Source organism: Plectropomus leopardus, chromosome 8, assembly GCF_026936395.1.
Source record: "Plectropomus leopardus strain MGB_pleo_1.0 chromosome 8, ASM2693639v1, whole genome shotgun sequence".
Classification (NCBI taxonomy): domain Eukaryota; kingdom Metazoa; phylum Chordata; class Actinopteri; order Perciformes; family Serranidae; genus Plectropomus; species Plectropomus leopardus.
In genome coordinates, this window is record NC_142183.1 from 19,121,132 (window position 1) to 19,141,439 (window position 20,308).

Consider the following 20,308-nt stretch of genomic DNA (forward strand, 5'->3'; position numbering starts at 1 on the left):
GAATTAATAAAATAATAGGATGAAAAAAAAACTGAGATGAATGCATTCTGATTTATCAATTACTGCTTTTCTGGAGCTCTTTGTTTTGGATGCTGGCTGGACACCAAATGTGTGTCCATGCTGGACTTTTTGTTAGACACACGTGTTTATAGTTTCCTTTGTGAAAACATGGTTCTGAACAAACACTATTGTGATCATGCTGAATGGTGTTTGGAAAGCTTTTCACAGTCAGCTTAAAAAAAACCTCCAAGTCATACAATGCTTTAAAAAAATGCAGTGTCTGGAAAAAAGAAAGCTGTCTAATAGGACAGTTTCATTTGTGTAATGCTGATTATGTGATATAATGACACTTTGGTGTGGAGCCTGCTGGATTTTGTAACAATGGGCTTTGCAGGAAAACAACAGGACACACCTAAATTTCTGCTGATAATCAGCCTCATTTCTGTATTCAATTAAAAATGAGACACAAGTGGTTTAATACAGTGAATGGCTCCATTCAGCATTGCAGTTTGTGAACAGTCCATGTATTATGGTGAATAATTACCTCATTATGGGTCAACATTAGCATTAAAACATAGAAAAACTTAGCATGTCAGAGAAAAAAAATTACACACACACACACACACACACACACACACACACACACACACACACACACATATATATATATATATATATATATATATATATATATATATATATATATATATATAAATTTATATATACTGGTCTGGTTGGTCCACCTTGTGGTCCATGAATACTGAAAAAATAAAATAAATAAATATATATATATATATATATATATATATATATATATATATATATATATATATATATATATATATATATATATATATATATATATATATATATATGATGCTGGGACAGCCCATTTGATAAGGGGTTGTTACAGGGCCCCAAATATATAAATACTCTACCTATTTAGGGCAGGTGCAGTGGTACTGGCCGTTGTCACCTACCCCCACAGCTTCACGTGGATCGGTCCATTATGAAATGTCAGAGGTCAAGCAGGAAGTAAATGTAAAAAACCTGTAAAAAACGGCAGACAGAATGGCATAAATGGAAAAAAACAAATGAAATGGAAAAAGGGGTTCAAAAGCGAAAAGATGGAGCAGAGAAGGTTAGAAAACAACAGGAAAAAAATACTTGAGGCTGATGCTGCAGGATGTTTCAAAAGTTGGGACTTATTTAAAAATAACGTTGAGCGTCTAAAATGTTTGTTGGCTGTGGTAATGACAACAATCTGAGACAACCAGAGGACAGAAAGCTGAGGATGGACAAGGACTTTTCCAGCAGGTGGTGCATGATGTGACATTGCTAACGGAGCTGGGAAAGCTATCATCAAACGAAGACAAGCAAAGAGTGTGGACAGAAAGGACAGGACCAGACTGAGACCAGCGGACTGACTTCACAAGCCAGGGACAAGAGAAGGACAACAAGACACACGACAACTTCTCAACAGGTGAGAACAGTGTCTAACCCTTTGAAACCTGAGCAAATTTATTTAATTTCTTTCAAAACATGGGAAAGGCAGTGAGCAGCTGAATTACATGTGGCCCAAAAGATAAACAAAGTGCAGAAAATTATGAAATATATATTTTTTCTGTAATAGAATTTCAGATATGTAATTCATTCATTCATATTTGGTTTATTTGCTCATGTCAGTGTATGATTTCCAAAAAAAAATAATATATATAATGAGTATAAATAGAATTTTTCTGGACAGTTTTCTTTTTAAAACTAATTTTTAGGTCATTTTCATCATCACCTTTTACTATGTTTTTGCAACTTGAGAAACATTTCTTGCCACGTTGGTAATTGCCTTATTTCCTATGTTTTTGAAAGAAATCAAACCAGTTTGCTCAGGTTTTAAATAGCTTGTGAGAGGCAACTAAACAGTGCAAAAAACATATATGGAGTTAGGTTTTAAAGGCTTAAGCAAGCTAATGTAGTAGTTAATGGAGATAGCCAGTTAGCAGCAGTATTATAATTACCAATGTTGTACACTGAGGTGACTGAAACATATCTCTTTTCAGTGAATTTTCGCTGTATATTCTACTTTAAATACATTGTAAGACCTGTAATTTCCGAATAGCAGACTGTTGCTATGAAAAACAAACCGTTGCTATGAACAACAGGCTGTTGCTATGGATTCAGCTCTTACAGTGAGCTATAAATCTTTCTTAAATCAACGTGAACACATTATCCCGTGGTTACTGTGCTGATAGCTTTGACTGTTCCTGTACCGTCCTGTTGCAGGAGAATATAGATGTACGTCTGTGCTGCGTTGCTGCTAACTTAGTGTTCCTGGATCTTGTTTTGTAAACCCTGTGTTGATGAGATACAGGTGATTTTAACTCTGTCTACTGTGATGTAGGCTTTGAGTCATGTAAATCCTGTTTAAATGCAGGTGAATGTATGGCGACATCGGGGCTGGCTGTGTGTGTGTGTGTGATGTTGACCATAGATGAATGCTGTGTCATGCTAAAATGCTCAGGGTGGATCCTAAACGGTGACTTTTACAACTGAACTTTCAGTGCAAATGTTTACATACACAAAATATTCAATGTTTAGCCCTTATTTTGAAAAGTACAATATCCCTACGTAGCTGTTTACACGGCTAATGAAAATAAATATTCCACTAAAATTCCTGTTTACATGCAGCCGTGCATAATTAATTTAACCTGTTCTAACATAGTGGTTCCCAACTAGTCCAGTCACAGTCGAGATTTCTCCTAGTCATTAGTTCAAGGTCCACAAAATATAAATGACCAAATATTCAATTTTATTTCATAAATTGTAAACAAAACGTTTGCTTAAACACGAAGAAATAAAACACACTCCAAGAAAAAAATAGAAACAGCACTTCAAAATAAAAGCTCTGTGCTAAAAATGGATTGTGCTTCAAAATAAAGTGTTTTTTACAAACTTGACTCATTCACCAGTCTCTTGCGTTCCATTCAGAATGGACCCATGACCCACTTTTGGACCGCGACCCAGCAGTTGGGAACCACTGCTCTAACATGACATATTACTACAAAATATAGCAAAGTGGAACAGCTGGAGGCAGTTGCTATTTATTTTTTTTGGATTGTTGGATGATTGGTTTATTTCACTGAAATCCAACATAACCACTTCCCCCATATATTGTTTAATGTCAAAGAGACGTTTGTTTTTATTATTTAGAAGGACTCCAAACTTTTATAAACTGTAGACTTCAGATCATATATCCCCACTGATAAACCCATGTTTTTGCTGAAGAAATAGTTAAAATGTCCCCTAGTTTCTGCTTTACGCTGTGTGTGCTCATGCAAATCTCAGCGGGAACAATGCGGCACAACAGTGGCTGCAGCTGCTGTGAATTGTGTGTTTGTGTCTCTGTTGTCTGCTTTTGTGAAGTTTCATTTCATTTAGACTCTGTAGGAAGCGTCCGCTTATTTAACTGATGTAACTGTGTCCACAGCTGTGTTTATTTGTTGTTGGTAACTTCGATTTGATTGGTTTTACATGCACTCCAATATTCTACCAGTCTTCTGATGTATCCATTTTATCCTTTTTAATTGTCCATTATGAGTCTGACCGTGTTATAGGAGTGCAATGCTGGATCACTGGAGAACTCTTTTATCACAAACTGGTTTTTAATAAGCAGATCCTTACACTGATGCTTAATATTCATTAATGTTTGGAGAAAGAAAAATTTCTATTAAATCATGGCTTCAAAGTTTACATTTGACTTCAGTAACGCAACCTCTTGTTTATCTTTAGGAAACCTTTAGGAGAATATGGTGTTTATGCGTGCCTCGTGGCTTGTTTGGATCAGTTGTTCCCTATTAATATTTTCCTACAGGCTGTGTTTACCTCCGCTCAAACACTGCGTGTTCTTGTTAAATCTCCTTTAAAGCCATGCAGCCTCTCTTTACTCCATTCCCAATTCAACAAACCTTTTGACCATCATCATGTAACAAACTCCATGTTTCCAACATGTTTACCTGGTCAAAATAATTTGCCCATCCATATTTTTTTTGTACATTTCTTTAATAATAAAAAAAGAAGATTTTTACAGTTTTACAAACAAGATTTTACACTCAAAGCTCAAACATTGATATATAAAAATACATCTAAAAACACAAAGTCATAAATGTTGTCTATAAAGCTTTTGATATGTTTTACAGCTGTTTAAGTGCTTCATATTGGAGTTCAGATGTGGATGGTCATCTTTGCCAATCCAAATAATTTTTTTCTTGATTCAGTAGAAAAATATAATATTCGATGTTGTGCTTTTACAAGCAGATGAAGGATGTTCACTACAATGTAGTGTGTCCTCTAATCCAGCTGTTGCATAATGTCTGTCTGTCCATCTGACACGTGGACAGCTGGGCTGGTCAGCGGGACATCATTCGCACAAACTCTGAAAAGACGAGAGAGGCGAGTGAGGAAGATGAGGATGAGCGTAGTTCACAAAAAAGAAGATTAAACAGTATTTCACTCACCCTCAAAGTCCACCAGGCCGTCTCCGTTGAGGTCGACATCTCGGAGGATCTCATTGATCTCTCTGTTGGTGACCTGTTCTCCCATCAGCTTCTTCATGGCCTCACGCAGCTCTGTTAAACTGATCTGGCCGTCACCGTTAGCGTCAAACTGGACACAGACAGAAAAACATGCTAAGGATCACATCACATTTAAATTCATCAAGTTTTTATTGTATCAAACATAATTATATTTTAGGAATACACCAGTTTGCTTATCAAGTCTGCGTTACAACCTCTCACAGTGTCATTTTTCAATGACATGAGACATGAAATGCGACATTTCGAAATCCATCACGTTGTGCCCTGTTTCACAATTCTTTTGTGGTATGACCATAGGCTGTGTAAAAAAAGTGGACGTAGTTACTGTCACGTCAGTCAGTGGTTTGTGTAGCTTCAGAGGAGCGAGGGGTTGATTTGGATCTGCCGTGGCAGCAACTTCTTAATCACAAGGTGTCATAGCTCTGAAGCTCACCCTGCTTCATTGTCCATTTTACTCTTAATGGGACCATAATTTACAAAATGAAGATTTGAAGAGGACTTGAAACTAGTGGTTGAGACTATGAACTCATTAGGAAAATGTTTGCTAATGTAAATCAAGCGAGAAGTAGAGTCATTTTCTCATAGACTTTAAACAGCAGGGCTTCTTTTTGCCAGTGGAGTCGCTCCCTGCTGGCCATTAGCAAGAATGCAGGTTGAAGGCTCTTCAGACTCTGCGGCTACGTCTTCTTCTTTTATGCAGTTTATGGGCATACAACAAACTACAGTGCTACAGTTGATCAAAATAACAATATCAAGCAAAAACTGCAGTTTTTCTCATTATTTCCTGTACAACTTAAAATTGAAAGGCAAACTTCAAATGATTCCTGATAATGTTGATATGTTGCTGGCATCAGAATACTACAGTGTCTTTAGACACACGCAAAATGTGTTTGATTAATTGTTTATTGTTTTTTTGGGTTTGCGAAATGCCTATTTTTTACAAGAGACATTTGGGCTTGTGCTTATGGGAAAAAGATTTTTTAAAAAAGAGAAAATAGAGGCTTTTCATTAAAATTTCACATAGTCTTCTTGAAGTTTTCTTTTTTGGCACTTTAGAGATTTCAAACACCACTGTGTTTTTGAACTTGAGTTTTTTTATTGTTTCAAAAAAAGTTTTGAGTTTATAGAACCTTTTTTCCGTAGCACACATTTAGGCTTGTCACTGCAGGGAAAGCACCTACGATGACCTCATCCCAGCAATTAAGTTACACCTATGTTTGTCTTTGATCGGTTAAAAAAGGCCCTGTGCCCCAACAGCTGGCTTTTTGTGTGTGTGTGTGTGTGTGTGTGTGTGTGTGTGTGTGTGTGTGTGTGTGTGTGTGTGTGTGTGTGTGTGTGCGTGCGTGCGTGCGTGCGTGCGTGTGTGTGTGCTGACCTCTTTAAATGCATCTCGTAGTTCTTTGACTCCGATCATGTCTGCAGTCTCAGCCAACATCTTGGGTCCCATCAGCTCCACAAAGTCCTCAAAGTCCACTTTACCTCCACCTGCAACACACAAGTCATAGAAAAACTGCCACATCAGACACCGCTCTTGCATATAAGCATCAACTCTGCATTGTTTCCTCTGATGTCCACATGTCTCTATTCAATCGTGACAGCAAAAAACACAAAAAAAATGAATCATTTGTATTAACAGTAAACAAAAACTGCTCAATTTTATTTTAGGAAAAATTATCTGTGGATTGAACACGTTTCAATAGGTTTCTGTTAACATCTGGACAGCTGTGATCTGACTTTTCCTGTCCTCGTTCTTCTGCTGTGTTTTATTTCAATGTTTTTTATATGTAACATATTCATTTTTCTTCGTATTTATTTGATGGTCACTGTCGATATAAGAAGGAAACAGAGAAAGGCGAGTATAACAAGCAACAACGGCCAAACTGTGGACGTCTTTTTTTTTTGTTTTTTCCTGTTTTTATTCTGTTATTTTGCCATTCCTGTTCAGATCTTTTGGGTTCTGTTGTGTTCTGCTCAGTTCTGTTCGCTCCGATGTTTCAGGCTGTTGTTTCACTCACAGATCTGCTGGCTCAGTTCGATGAGCTCCATCTCTGTCGGCATGTATCCCATCGTCCTCATACACTCCCCCAGGTCCTTGTGACTGATGTAGCCCTTTTTGTTTCTATCAAACTCCACAAATGCCTCACGGAGCTCTGATAAAAACACACAGAAAACACGTTAATGCTGATCAGTCAGCTGTTTTATTAAAAAGCTGCAGGGCAGAAACACAGTGAGGTTTGCTGCAGAGAACTCAGCTCACCGTCAATCTCCTCTGGCCTCAGCTCTCTGTCCTGTTGGAGGAAATAGAGACACATTTTAGCTTCTCACTTCATACCTCTCATGCTGAAAATATTTGGAGAGCTTGTTTGGCCTACTGCAAAGATATAAACTCAGTTGGATTTCAACATCAATACAGAAACACCAAGAGAACGACTGGACGGGGAAGAAATGATTTACAAACGAGAATGAGAGAAATGATAAATGGACTTGATGTAGTTCCACTGTGGTGATGATATGAAATGTAATGTCCATTTACACGGCTTCAAATCTGAGTATTCATTATAGTCAGGATATTATACTCCAATATCATTTGTAAATGTAGTCATAGTGGTTCAGTTTTTTGCACTTTAGTTGTTCAGTAAGCTGTATGCATCTCCAAATGAAAAACAGGGTCTAAATCTACATGGATTAAATTGTACACTGCGTTATGTTATACGATATATATAACAGTTCATGCACCATAAATTGCAAGGGTTGACCACATCCTTTGTGGGAGGTTGCCTGGAGATTATGAGATTTGGGAGGTTTAGTTTGTACCTTGGACACATGTCCACTGTTAAGCACACATATGCATCTACCATCTTTTACATAGCACTCAAGCTCGCACGCAAGCCCGGCCGTACAAACAAAAAGTACACGATGGAAGTTGTGGTTCAATATAGAGGACGTTACACTAAAAGCTTTAGAGAGAGAACGATGTGGGTCAAATCCTCAAACATCATTTTATGGTTGCCCTCGGCCTCGTTTCATCACTAAATGCACATTTCCTCCAGTTCAAACCAAATTACAATATGAGCAGACAAGAGACTTTACAGTGGGACACACAAGTGTATAAAACAAGTATTATCAGCAAGTACTGCAGAAGTAATATAAAAATAAACAGTAAAAGTATTCAAACTAGATGATGACAAAGGGCAAAAAAATCAAGAGCCACCTTAATGTCCTTATGAAGTGAAAAATAAATGTTTACAGTTGTAATCCTGTGTCCCTGTGGTAAATGATCATCTATCTTTCTGTATATGTCAGATACATTACAAAAAAAATTAGTATCAAAGTATTCATTCATCAAAATCCATCGTTTTCATATAAAAGTGCACATCCCCGGTTTGTAGGTTGAATCAACAGTGAATAGGCAAAAATATCGTGGTGCATTGCATTCTGGGTAGTAGCAGCCTAACTTTAGGTGTTGTGGACCTGCAGATTTTCAGAGTCCAGAGACAAAAAGACTACCTCTCCTCGCCCATCTCCTGATTTAATGGCAAGTGAAGTGTGTGTGTGTGTGTGTGTGTGTGTGTGTGTGTGTGTGTGTGTGTGTGTGTAGCCAACAGTCCGCTAGAGCTCCGTATCATGCTAAACTCTACGCTCACAGACTTCCAAGTGATCCAATCAAATTGATAGTGTTGGATTTAAATCTCTATTGTAACTACACACTGCTCAAATATTCACTTTCACTGGGAAATACCTGTGTCAAGACGCTCTTATTTTTTTTCATTTCACAAGTACTTAAAGATCGTCATTATTTCAGTTTAAGTTCTGCTTTATGGAGGCACACAGTATTACTAAAGAAATCTGATTAAAAGTCTAGTTTATGGGATTTAGTGGCATATAGTGGTGAGGCTGCAGATGTTAACCAACTGAAACTCCTCCAGCGAGCCAAGTGTTTAGGGGAAAGGTGGTAGCCGACATGACTTGGCTCATTCTAAGACAACAAAACCACAATGATTCGTATTTTAAACCAATGAAAACATGGTTATGAATATTATATACCATTTCTACAAATATATACCCCTAAATCCTTCCCCGAATCATTATTTATATCAGAAGAAGCTAACTGCCATCCAACGGAGTCTTCAGTAAGCTCTCCTGCTGTCGCTACATTGACCTGGATGGAGATTCAGCCTTGACCTCCACCTCTCTCTTGTTCCTCATCACATTTGAGAATAAGCTCCACAAAGCCCGTCAATAATTTTCCATGGAACTGAATGATCGACCCCTGCGAGCACGTGCTGCCAGCAGATTTGATTGTCTGACCTGGACCAGAGATGGCATGACACAGCTGGTGTGGTGGAGAGCAGGAGGGTTCAGAGAGCCACAGTGAAACGGGGATGAAAATGAATCGACACGAGCGGAAAAAGCTGCACCGGGATTGCGTGACTACCACAGTGTGTTCTGTTACATACGAGCGTCTGTGAAAAGCCCTGTTTAAGGAAGATGCAGGCTGGGCCCACGATGTTGTGCAGCATGTTGCAGTTCTTCACCAGCGTACAGAAGGGGTCATTGTATGGCGTTTCCTCCACGTCCTCTTCCTCCTCTCCCTCCTGGCCCACTGCCCTCACCTTACCCCCGAGGGGACCCTCCTTTGCCCCCTTTATTAGAGGCAGACCAGGCTGTTATTGCACCACTCCAACTGTCGGTCACACACTCTCTCTGCATGACCGACTTCTTCAAACACAAAACATAATGATGCATTTCAAGAAACAAGGTTAAGACCCACTGCTTTCTAGTCACGCACAGTAAGCCTGGATTACATAAGCTGCTTATTATTTAAAGGCAATCCACTCACATCAGCTATTATCCTGATGGTGAAAAATCATCGTGATCTTAATATTCTCCCTCTGGATCTGTATTGATGACACGTAGAGGTAATGAGGTAATACTGCTTACTGTCTGCTCCAATAACTCTCATCTTACATCACATATGTGACACGGGCCCTTTTTACGCAGACATTGCGCTGTAGTGCCGTGACAAAGTCTGTTCTTTACAGCGCCTTTGCATTTTTACACAGAACCAAACATTACTGGCATCATGCTGCTCCAGTGTGTGATTTTAGATAGTATGCCGGCACTGCAGATGCAAAAGAGGCGTGATGGGCATGACGGCCGATATGACATAAAACATATGCGTCGGCAGCGCTCTCTAAATAATAATAATAACAATGGCAAAGCATGGCAATAACAATCATTTATCATCACTGTTGTATGCCATCTAATCTTGTCCTCTGCCCAGAGTGTAAGGAACTCCTGGACCAAAGTGTTTTCCAAATTTGCGGACATTTACAGCTGCTGTTCTTCTTTGAGTTTACCGCTCACTGCTGCTAGCTGCTTTTTAAATCTCCTGTGGTGGGTTGCATGCAAAACACTGAGTTAAAACGTCACACCTTCCCATCCGTTTTCCTGTGATCGTACCTTTTATACAAAATGGCAGGGCGGGATAACAGTACGATATTCCCACCTTAAACAGGTAGTGTTAAAGGGGCTACTGTTACAAAAATAAGTAATAATATGCCGTCAAACATTTCGTATTTGGTGGTTTACAGTCAGTGCTGCAATTTTAACAAATATCTTGTGCTGTTTCCTGTATTTAAAAAAAATGCATTTTTTAAAGCTATTTTCTTGGGATTAAATAATTGGAGAGTAACACAAATAGTAAAAGCATGTAGCAAGTGCAAGAGACAAAGTGCTCTTACCTTCTTCATTTTGTCTTTCGGTTTGGTGCAGTTGCCCATTACCAGACCTGTCCTGGTCAACAGCTGCCCGAATGTTTCCCTTCCTGTCTCTGTCTCTCTCTCTGACACTATCTCTGATCTTTAGTCTGTTTTTACCTCTTCGCTCGTTGGACTTCTCAGAGGTCCAGCTCAGGCTCAAGCTCTGACCTCTCTGTGTGTCCCATGCTGCTTACCAGTCGTCACATCTGGTAATCCATACATGAGAAATCCTGAATGACTCCACCCATCTCTATACGATCCAAAGTTAAATGATGTCACAAACAAAAACCAAACTGAACTGAGCTCTCTACTGGAAGCAGCTCACTCGTGTGTCTCTTTGCAGCAGCAACACCCCTGTCTCTTTCTCCTCACGCTGATCAACGCTTTTAATCCCCCTCTCTCTCACTCTCTTTCCTTTTCAGCTGCTCTCTCTCCTCCCTCTCCCTCGCTCCCTCGTTCACATGTTGCACCAGCTTTCAAATGACTTCATCTACAGTATGAGGAGTTTTAGAGGGAGAATTAAGAGGACATAAACAGAGTCAGAGAGAGAGATTAATCCCTTCCATTTGAGATTAGAGGGGGAAGATGGGGTGATGAAAAGAGAAAGGGAAAGACTGAAAAGATGGAAAAGAACAAGCATTAAAGAGTGAATATTTGGGTGTGGGTGAAATCTGAACCCAAACTGAAGCCATACTTTTTAATTGATTGAAATGAAGTTCCTGCTGCAGCTTCAAACTTTAAGTGCAAATGAACCTATTATCAAGGATTTATTTCCAAAATAGAATTGCAAAAGTGAATATAATCTCTTGTCTTTTTGATGAATGTTGAAGTGTGTGATGCAAAACAAATTTCCATGTTAACTCACAGTAACATCTTGTCTTGTCTTGCCTTGTCTTGTCTTGTCTTGTCTTGTCTTGTCTTGTCTTGTCTTGTCTTGTCTTGTCTTGTCTTGTCTTGTCTTGTCTTGTCTTGTCTGTCATCTTAATAAAAAGAAAACCTAGCATCTATAACATTCAATATCAAAACAATGATTTCCTTTTTATTTGATGCAGCTTAAATAACTATATTTTTGCCTTTTGTCTGCCTCTTTGTTAAACATTAGAATGGACTAGTGCACAGTACAAGACTGTAAATCAACAAGCACACAGCTCTTGTATTCATATTATACAGCAAACATTAATAATTAAATCTGTACTTTTCTAAATCACAAGCCTTATAAAAGTGGTGGTCGATTCTAAATAGGCTAACATGAGCTGATATGCGTGCAAGTCATGTGCATGCAGTCCATAGTGGAAAGTTTAGGAAAAATCAATCATAATACATGTATATCTTTAAAAGCTAGAACAGAGGGAATCGATTTTCTCTGTGAATTATTATGATCAATTGGGACATGCTCCACTGAATGAGAAATGTAATTCTAAAATGGATAAATCAACTGTCACAAGCAAGGCTGTCAAAGTATAAACAAGTTTCATAATTCCTGATGAGTTTCGGCAATGCAGAGTTCACCTCTGAGCTGTGATTTTTAAGTGCTTTCTGTGAAGAATTAGAAGTTCAATTTACACTAAACTTTAAAACCAAATGAGCTGTGATGCGTCAGCAGATGACGGCTTATGAGAGCCACAGGATCAGACACACTTGGCAGGAAGTAACGGCTGGAGATGCTTTGAGCTCGCCTCTCGTTTGACCTTTCTACTTCCCAGAACGAGTCTGGCCAAATTGTCTAAAATGATGACGGCCATAATATATCACAAGATGAGGTTAGGAGTGCAGTACTAAGTGGTCAGCTGAGCTTGTACAAAGCATCTGTCACCAAATCTCTCCCAAAGCAGATTTGATGCGCTGTTTACTACAGTGAACCCGTATGGAGAGTACAGTGTGTGTGTGTGTGTGTCAGTTTTACCATTTAGATATCAAATTTTAGCTTTGCATGTTCTTTCTCCAAAACTGAAACACACTCTTGCATTAAAATGCAGTATAATACAATATACTACAGTATAAAAACACAATAGAAACAATGAGACAAGTAAAATGTATATTTTCTGGTTATTGTTGCTGGTTTGATGTGTTACAAAATGATAAGGTCAAAATGCAACTTCACGACACAGTCTGTATTAAAAAGTCTTATTGCTGGTAAAATAGTGTGTAAAAAGTGTTTCTATAAAAAAAGTTTTCAGTCACTCCAGAAATTTGTTGTTTTTGTTCACAATCAATCAGTTAAGCAGTAAAAAACATCTACTCTTCTTTCTAAATGCACAAAGGCAACATTTTTATCGCTGCAAATAAACACCCCGTGCACTCATACGGGTGTTTTCACCCACTCTGGCTGATTAGAGCTCATTGCAGGTGCAACAACTAAAAGCAGGGTGATGAAAATGTCAATCAATCACAGCCACACAGTCCTGAGAGGAGCTCCAATCAGGCGGGTGCAGCAAGAGCATGCAGTGCATTGAAAAAGAATAATGTGATGGTGTGATTCTGTAAAACTTTCAGGATTTGTGGTCTGCACTGATTTGTTCATCAGTCCTTGTGGATCATAATATCAAAGTACCTTTATAAAATGAGACGTTGTCATTATACTGTTGCAGTCTTCAGCAGTCACCACTAGAGGCCGCTTCAGGCCGGTCCGCTCTAACGGCTGAGCGTTATCTGCCAGCTGCTGCAGTGGAGACTTCAGACAGTAATAACACAACCTCTACTTTTAGCAGAACTTCCTGGCAGATTGTGCAGCTTAACAGTAATGCCCACTGTAAATGAAAACTTTACCCGGAAAAGGTTCTTAAGTAGAAACAGACCGTTTGGACTTTAAAAATCTAATTGTGGGTGATCTGGTTGACACGCAGATACAGATATGAGTGCCGTCAGTTAGTATAATAAGAAAACTGTATCTTTAGAAATAATCTGATCCTCATGGAAGAGATCAAAATGATACTTGGGTCTAGTCTGCTACAATAAGTTTTGCTGCTTGAGACACTGACAAGCTGCTAAGTCAGTTTTATGTCAGTAAAGCAGATACAGAAAGGATTGCCGCAACCAATTTTGATTTTATGGATGTAGTTTTGCATAATAAAATAAAAGATTGAAGAATGTAAAGAGCAGACTAATGCAAACATATCGAGGCGTGTTCACATATTTTAGCATCAAATAAATCAATTTGCACACCTTCAGACTCCTCCAGAAAAGTCTGACAACGCAAATTCACAGCAAAAGTTGCTTCAATAAATTTTACGTAAAGCTGTGTCTGCACGAGCAAGACCAATTATTTACTGTGTATGAAACATAAATCATGTCTATGTAATGCAGGTCCCTGCATCTGAATTCTGTTTTCATTCTGAAATATTAAGAAACAAGCCAAACAAAAAAAGTACATATTTCAAAATCTGCACTGGTGCTTTTAATGTCATATTTAGTTAAAGTTTTCATCTAACCACAAACAAAACTACTCCTACAATAAATCAATCTGTCTGATCATATCCATCACAAACTACACCACCTTTTAAAAACCCCTCGCATTCCCTCTGACTCGAATCAGTTAAATTCTAACTCGAAACAGCACAATAGAGAATGTGAAGGTATGCCACTCTGTGTGGGACAAGAGCGTCATCTCATGAGGTTCGCGCCCTGTTAGTTATTCCTGCTACTGTGGTTATGGTGCATTACTTTTGCACCAGAAAGTAGGAATTTTTGTGTTCTGAGGCCAGAAATTTCAACTGGAATTTCAAACGAGTCCTGCCCAACGTCTGTCAGAGGACATGTTCCTTCTGTGTTTGTATGCAAAATAGGAGTTGTTTTTTACTGGTATTGCTAATAATGGCTAACCTGGGTAGAGATTGTATTGTTAACAACATCTTGGTTTTCTAACTTGTACTGGGACGCGTTTAACTGGGATGTGACATCATTCCTCGCTCCGATGTCAGACTTACATAAAGCAGCATTAGGCTACCTGTTTACCTTTAGTAGTTTGTTTCTTTTAAAAGGCCAAGTGGTCCAAAAAGAAAACCTTGCCTTTGTGAGTGTGACTGTGGACTCGCAGTTTTCCAGCTTTGCGAAGCAGCCGTTCATTAGCTTCCAGGGATTTGTAACTTTTTAACTCACGCACAGTGTATGCACTCAGTCCAAAAGCGAGATAGTTGACACTGTTTGGGTGTGTGAGTGGAGGTAGCACAGTGTGTAATCCAGCTTTGGGCTGCCAAGTCCTCAGGATCCATGTTGTTAATTGTGATAAGTTTGTCCAAAACCCGTTGCTTGACCACCATAGCTGGCAACACAGTGCAATTGTCACAAGATTGCAACCCTATCCGAAAAAAATGAACACTGCATGATGTCAGCTTAACATTCCCTATACATCTTTATCAACCAATTTAGTGTCATCCTTCATCGAGTTCCTGCATGACTCAGCAAAACTGACACCGGTGGCTGCATGAATAACCCAAGACACAACCAAAACCACTAAGCCTGATTAATTACCTGCTGATCCACCATTACTGATGGTTCCAGTTAGTCACGCCAAAGAGATGCTGCTGGTCCGTGTGTGTGTGTGTGTGTGTGTGTGTGTGTGTTGTCAGGCTTATTTATGTTACTGGGTTTCTGTTTTGATTACTTTTCAATCGCTGGTATCAGCATTGAATGTCGGTCACAGTAGCAGTTGTAGTTAATTTTAGACACTCGTGACACTAAAACCATGCTTTGTGTTTGTGTACTCTGTGTGTCGGGGTGTGTGTATGGTGGACAGTACTCGGGTAATGTGACTCTGTTCTTTCTTTTGGACTCGGTGAACTTTGTCATGAACTCTCTCTCTGTGTGTGCATGTGTGTGTGTGTGTGTGTGTGTGTGTGTGTGTGTGTGTGTGTGTGTGTGTGTGTGTGTGTGTGTGTGTGTGTGTGTGTGTGAGAGAGAGAGAGAGAGACAGCGAGCAGGTAGACATATCATGTACCGATCAGGTGTCTGATGTGCATCAGTTGGTGTCCAGTAACGAGAGCTGCCGATCAGCGAAAGAGTAGAAGAGACAGAACAAACGGAGCATGGAAGAAATACTCAGAGCTATGTATAAATACTCCAGTACAAGTCAAAGTGCTGAATTTAACCTCTTACTGACATAAAATGAGAGGTATTTAGCAAATTATATTAGATTATTAGATAATCATTACTGACGCATGAATATGTAAGAAGCATTTTGATGTTGGTGGTGATCAGGGTGGAGTGCATTTTAATAACTTTATATAAAACTGAGTAATTCAGTCAATCACATATGTTATCTGTTGATCATGTTGGATTTGAAATATTAATCTTTAAAGTAATAAAAAATAAATGTAGTTAAAAGTATCAAGGATCTCAAAATTGTACTAAATTGCAGTACTTGAGGAAGTGTACTACTTCTCAACACTGTATCTATAGTCTGCAATCAATAATGAATATTGACTTGATTATATAATAGGGTGTGTATAAAGCTGTAATCTGGAAATCAACAATACTTCAACTAACCACAGTTAACATATAACACATAACTAATCTATATATATATACTATAAAACTATACTCACTATAGCTGGTACCAAATAAATATTTGAGTTAAGAATGGACACGTGTTTACCAAAATATACTTAGGACCATTTAGGATAAACAATATCAAAAAAACAATATCTCATATCACAGTATTAATATACTATATATTTATTTCCCAACCCTAACTACTATTGCATAAAAGTTTTAGGTAATTTAGGTATCGTGACAATGTCTCAGTGATTGTATTTGTTTGAATCGAGTCCATTTTAAAACTGTCGTCTTGGTGAAGCCAGCATTGGTACCCAAAAAGTGTTCCTGGTGTGGTTATGATGTAATTTGTGTTTTATGAGGCATCACTTTAAGGAGATGATGAGCCTCTTCAAGCTCCGTCTGTTTGGTTTCAGTCCAAGTGTGTGTGGGCTCAGGGTCTCACTGTCTGTGACCTGATGCCTGTTACACACAAAGTTTCATCTCGTGATGCACGGGGCTGTCCGTGTAAGGTTCAGGGACCCTGAGGTACCCCACAGCGGAAGATAAATCTCCTCTTCTCCTCAGACTTTGCCAACACGCTGCTCTCTCCCACTCACTCAGCCGGTTACTCTAATTTTGGTTCACTTGCATCACCACTGACATCACATATTTTTTTATTTCTGATATTGATTTCCTGTTTCTAACCTCAGCCACACTCATCATCACCCCCTTCAGAGTTTGCTGACGTGATCACAGGTGGACTCACGACTTCTTCATGTCAGGGGAAAAAAAAAAAAAAAAAACAACCCAGAGTGACTCACAAGCTGAGGTCAGACACAGGAAGCAAAAGGGGCTTTGAGTTCAGTTTAATCTCTTTTGCTTTTATTTTCATACACACACACAAACACACGACTTTCTCACACCATGATCCCACATGTCTGACCGCGGGGTGACAGATGCTGTAACGGTGTATATTCTACCGTGCCGTGTCGTGTGTCACTGCTTAACATGTGAGGGATGGGATGTGATACCGAGATAGGGTGTTCATCAGATATCTGGCTGACTATGGCCGTATCTGTTACGGATTACTCATTCGTAATGTTTCCCAAAGTAAAGGAGTTTAAATCCTCTCAAACACACGCTATCTCCGCTGCCCCCTCCATTTCCAGAAGGATTTGAGGTTAAATGAGAAGGCAGAATGGTTAATGTTTGTGCCGCAGCTTTAGAGTCCAACCTAACCATTAAGAAATATAAGCAGCTGTGTAAGGCGTCCTGATCTGTGGGAGACCCTTAGAAATATATTTTAATGAACACGAGACAATGAGGAAATAAAAATTGAACTTCTAGAAATTTCCTGTCAACATTTTGTGCTATTTTTGCAAATAAAATCTGACAAAACAAAACAAAAAGCTCAGAGACAGGGGAAATGGATAGTTTGGGAAGGCTAAATAATTAAGTAGCCAAACCCTGCAATAATAACACTTTCAAAATTTTCTGGTAAAATAAAAAATAAATCAAATAAATCATGTTTTAATGAAAAATGCAAGTACAAAACTCATCCTAAACTGCTTTCACTTTCACAAGCCAGTTTACTGCGTCACTACAAATAATTATATGTAGACGTTCCTCATAAGGAAGAGCACAGTGTACTTAAACTCCAGAAAGGTCACTGTAATAATGTGGTAGTAATTAAAGAAAAAACAAACATATATTTGGCTAAAGTAAGATGAACCTTGTCGCTTGTAGTTTTCAAACCAACTTTTGTTTCTTAGTTTATTAGATTGTTGACATTATACCTGTTAAAAGAAACTTTGCCCTTTTCTTAAGGAAATGAATGTTGAGATTTCATTCAAACGGTTCTCCTTTTGTCTAAACGCGGTCTCCCTGGCAACATGTTCAAATGAGGAAGGCCCTCAGATCCAGATCCTGCTCAGGGTCCCCAAAAGTCAAGGACCAGCCCTGTGTGGCTTTATGTCCCCTTGTCTTGTGAGATCAAAGAGATCAGGAGGTTGAGAGAGAAAGCTATTTACAAAAAATAAATGGAGCACAGCCAGGATTTAAATTTGAATTAGAGGGCTTAGAGTTACAATCGAGCCGGTGGCGAGACATTCAATCAGGCAGAGAACTTGATGCATGAAACACACACACATGAACACACAAACAGTGGCGAGAGTGTCGCAGATGAACCGACGAGGCACACACACACACACACACAGAGCAGCAGATGGCTCTTACCTGTCCGAACACAGAGTCCACGATGGGCAGCAGGTCGACAGGCTCCCCCTCCTCCTCTTTCTCCTTCTCTCGCCCATGTCGTCCCTCCATCAGCTCCTCCAGCTCCTCGTCCAGCATCTCTCTGTCCTCAGCGGCCGCCGCTGTCATCTGGGGAAACTGAGTGGATTTCAGCTGGCGAAGAGGTGCAGCAGTTTGAATGTCTGCAACACCGCCATCGCCGGTTCGCTTCTTCTGCTTCTCAAGCTTCTTCTTGATGGCGGCCTGCACCTGAGGGACGGGGGGGGGCAGAGGGGTCAGACTAATTAAACGTGCGTTCAAACTCACACACAGCAAGTCAACATCAAAAGAGCTGCAATTATATTAATATTCAATCAACAGAAAATGAATTGGCACCTATTTTGAGCCTTTCTCGTCATTTCTCAAGCAAAAATCTGATATTTCCTGGTTCTTAAATGTGAGGATTAATTACTTTTACTTGGTCTGACATCATAATAAATTGAATGTTTTTGGGGTTTGAAATGTTGGTGAGACAAAATGACAGTTTGATCTGTTCATACTAGGCTCAAGGATATTGTACAGGCTTTCCTCATTGTTTTCTAGCCAAACTATTAATCAGTTAATTAAGATAGTGGTCAAACATAATCCTTAGTTACAGATCTCAAGACAGATTCACACGCCTAATTTTTGACATATTCATGAAGACAAATAGTTTCTATGTCTTGACACTAGCACATGTTGTCCTGTTGTCTTTTATTGTGAAGGACATTGTTATATCTGCCCCAGAAAGATGATTTTAAATAAACCTAAATTACTTAATTTACCCATGAAAATGCAAAAAAAAAAAAAAAAAAATCACACTGTTATTTCACCAACGTCTCAACTTTTCATGAAATACATTGTTACAGAAATAAAATATTGTTATGAGCTTTGCATAAAAAAAACATATATAATTAAATGCATGGCTCTTTCGAGGGTTAAACATTGGAGATTTACAGTGATTTAGTTTACCTGAAAACATTATACCAAATATGGAGGCTCGTGTTTTTCACTGGACAGCCATCATTCATCAGTTACAGCAGTTTCACTTTAACATCTTTAAGTTATAATGTCTTAAAATTGAGTTAAGTGGAACAGAAGCATCAATCCATGCACATTTAAATGATTGTAAATGTATTTTGGGGTATTAAGTTGCACACTTTCACACAGAAAAGCATCAGAACATGTCTTTGAAGGGGGAACCTTGACAGAAAAGATTAAATACTTTAAATACACACATATACACAATATATATATCTATATACATAGATATATATAAACACGCGCACATGTACATATATATAGACACCCATTTTCACGCACCTGTTTTGCACTCCTCTCCGTTGGCGCGCTCATGGCTCCAGCACCGCCTCCTGCGGCGGTCGGCTCTCGAATGATCATGAACATCTCGGTGTCACAGGCTCACATACACACACTCTCTCTCCCTCCCTTGCTCTCCCTCCCCCTCCCTCACCCTCTCTCTTGCCTCTTCCCTGCTCGCCTCGCTTCTGCAGTGGCTCTTGTTCGATTTTGTTTGCTAAAAAAAATCCCCACAAAGTCAGCTATAAAAGATTTAAAAATTTGAAAAATTGCTCAAAGATTAACTCTGTTGATAAAGTGGAGTTTTTGTCTTTGTTTCAGGTATGAATAAATAAAAAAACGAGAGAATGAATAAAGCACATGAAGAAAAAAACAAAAACTCAAATGTTGTTCTTCTTCCTCCAGTTGTTCTGCCTTCAGTGTTTCCCCGAGCTGCTGTCCATATCTCTCTCTCGTGGTGCGTTCAGGTGAGGAGGTTTTTATCTTCAGCTGTCGTCTTGGCTCTGGGATTGAGTTCCTGCACCTCTGCCCTCGCTCGCTATCTCTCGGTGCTTTAGGTGACACTCTATACCTCCTGAACTTTACCTCTCTCTCACGTTATCTACCTGTAACACAACGACCTCTCTCTCTCCCTCTCTTCCTCCCCTTCTTCCACCTTTTCCCGTTCATCACAGGTAAACACTCCCCCTGTTGCCTGGGCGCTTTGTCACAGCCACTCTTCCCGTCAGCCGTGTGTATAAATATCGTTCATGAGTCAAAATCTTGTGTTTTTCTGTTACGTATGTCTGGACTCTTTAGCTCATCTTTTTGTGTCTTGTCTTTTATTTTTTTCTCCTCTCATCCTTGTCTCCGTCTTTATTTCCCCCAAACAGTAATCCTCGATGCTCTACATGC

General features: G+C 39.2%; 1 protein-coding gene across 4 annotated transcripts; it reads right to left on the minus strand.

The window, feature by feature from the left end:
* Positions 1–4,025: 4,025 nt before the first annotated feature.
* cabp2b (calcium binding protein 2b) lies at positions 4,026–19,561 on the minus strand. Of its 4 annotated transcripts, XM_088081054.1 has the most exons (8): positions 19,418–19,561; positions 18,059–18,325; positions 9,047–9,232; positions 6,847–6,877; positions 6,605–6,739; positions 5,965–6,074; positions 4,512–4,659; positions 4,026–4,429 (listed from the first exon to the last, which is right to left on the minus strand). In XM_088081054.1, exons 1-8 carry the CDS (start codon positions 19,499–19,501, stop codon positions 4,404–4,406), a joined length of 987 nt encoding a protein of 328 aa, XP_087937180.1. In that variant the 5' UTR covers positions 19,502–19,561; the 3' UTR covers positions 4,026–4,403. The 4 variants fall into 4 exon arrangements, with proteins under 4 accessions (XP_087937180.1, XP_042349676.1, XP_087937182.1 ...); XM_042493742.2 differs by lacking the exon at positions 9,047–9,232 and having other exon boundaries at positions 4,027–4,429; positions 19,418–19,560; XM_088081056.1 differs by lacking the exons at positions 18,059–18,325; positions 19,418–19,561 and adding an exon at positions 10,334–11,222 and having other exon boundaries at positions 4,030–4,429.
* Between the last annotated feature and the right edge of the window lie 747 nt (positions 19,562–20,308).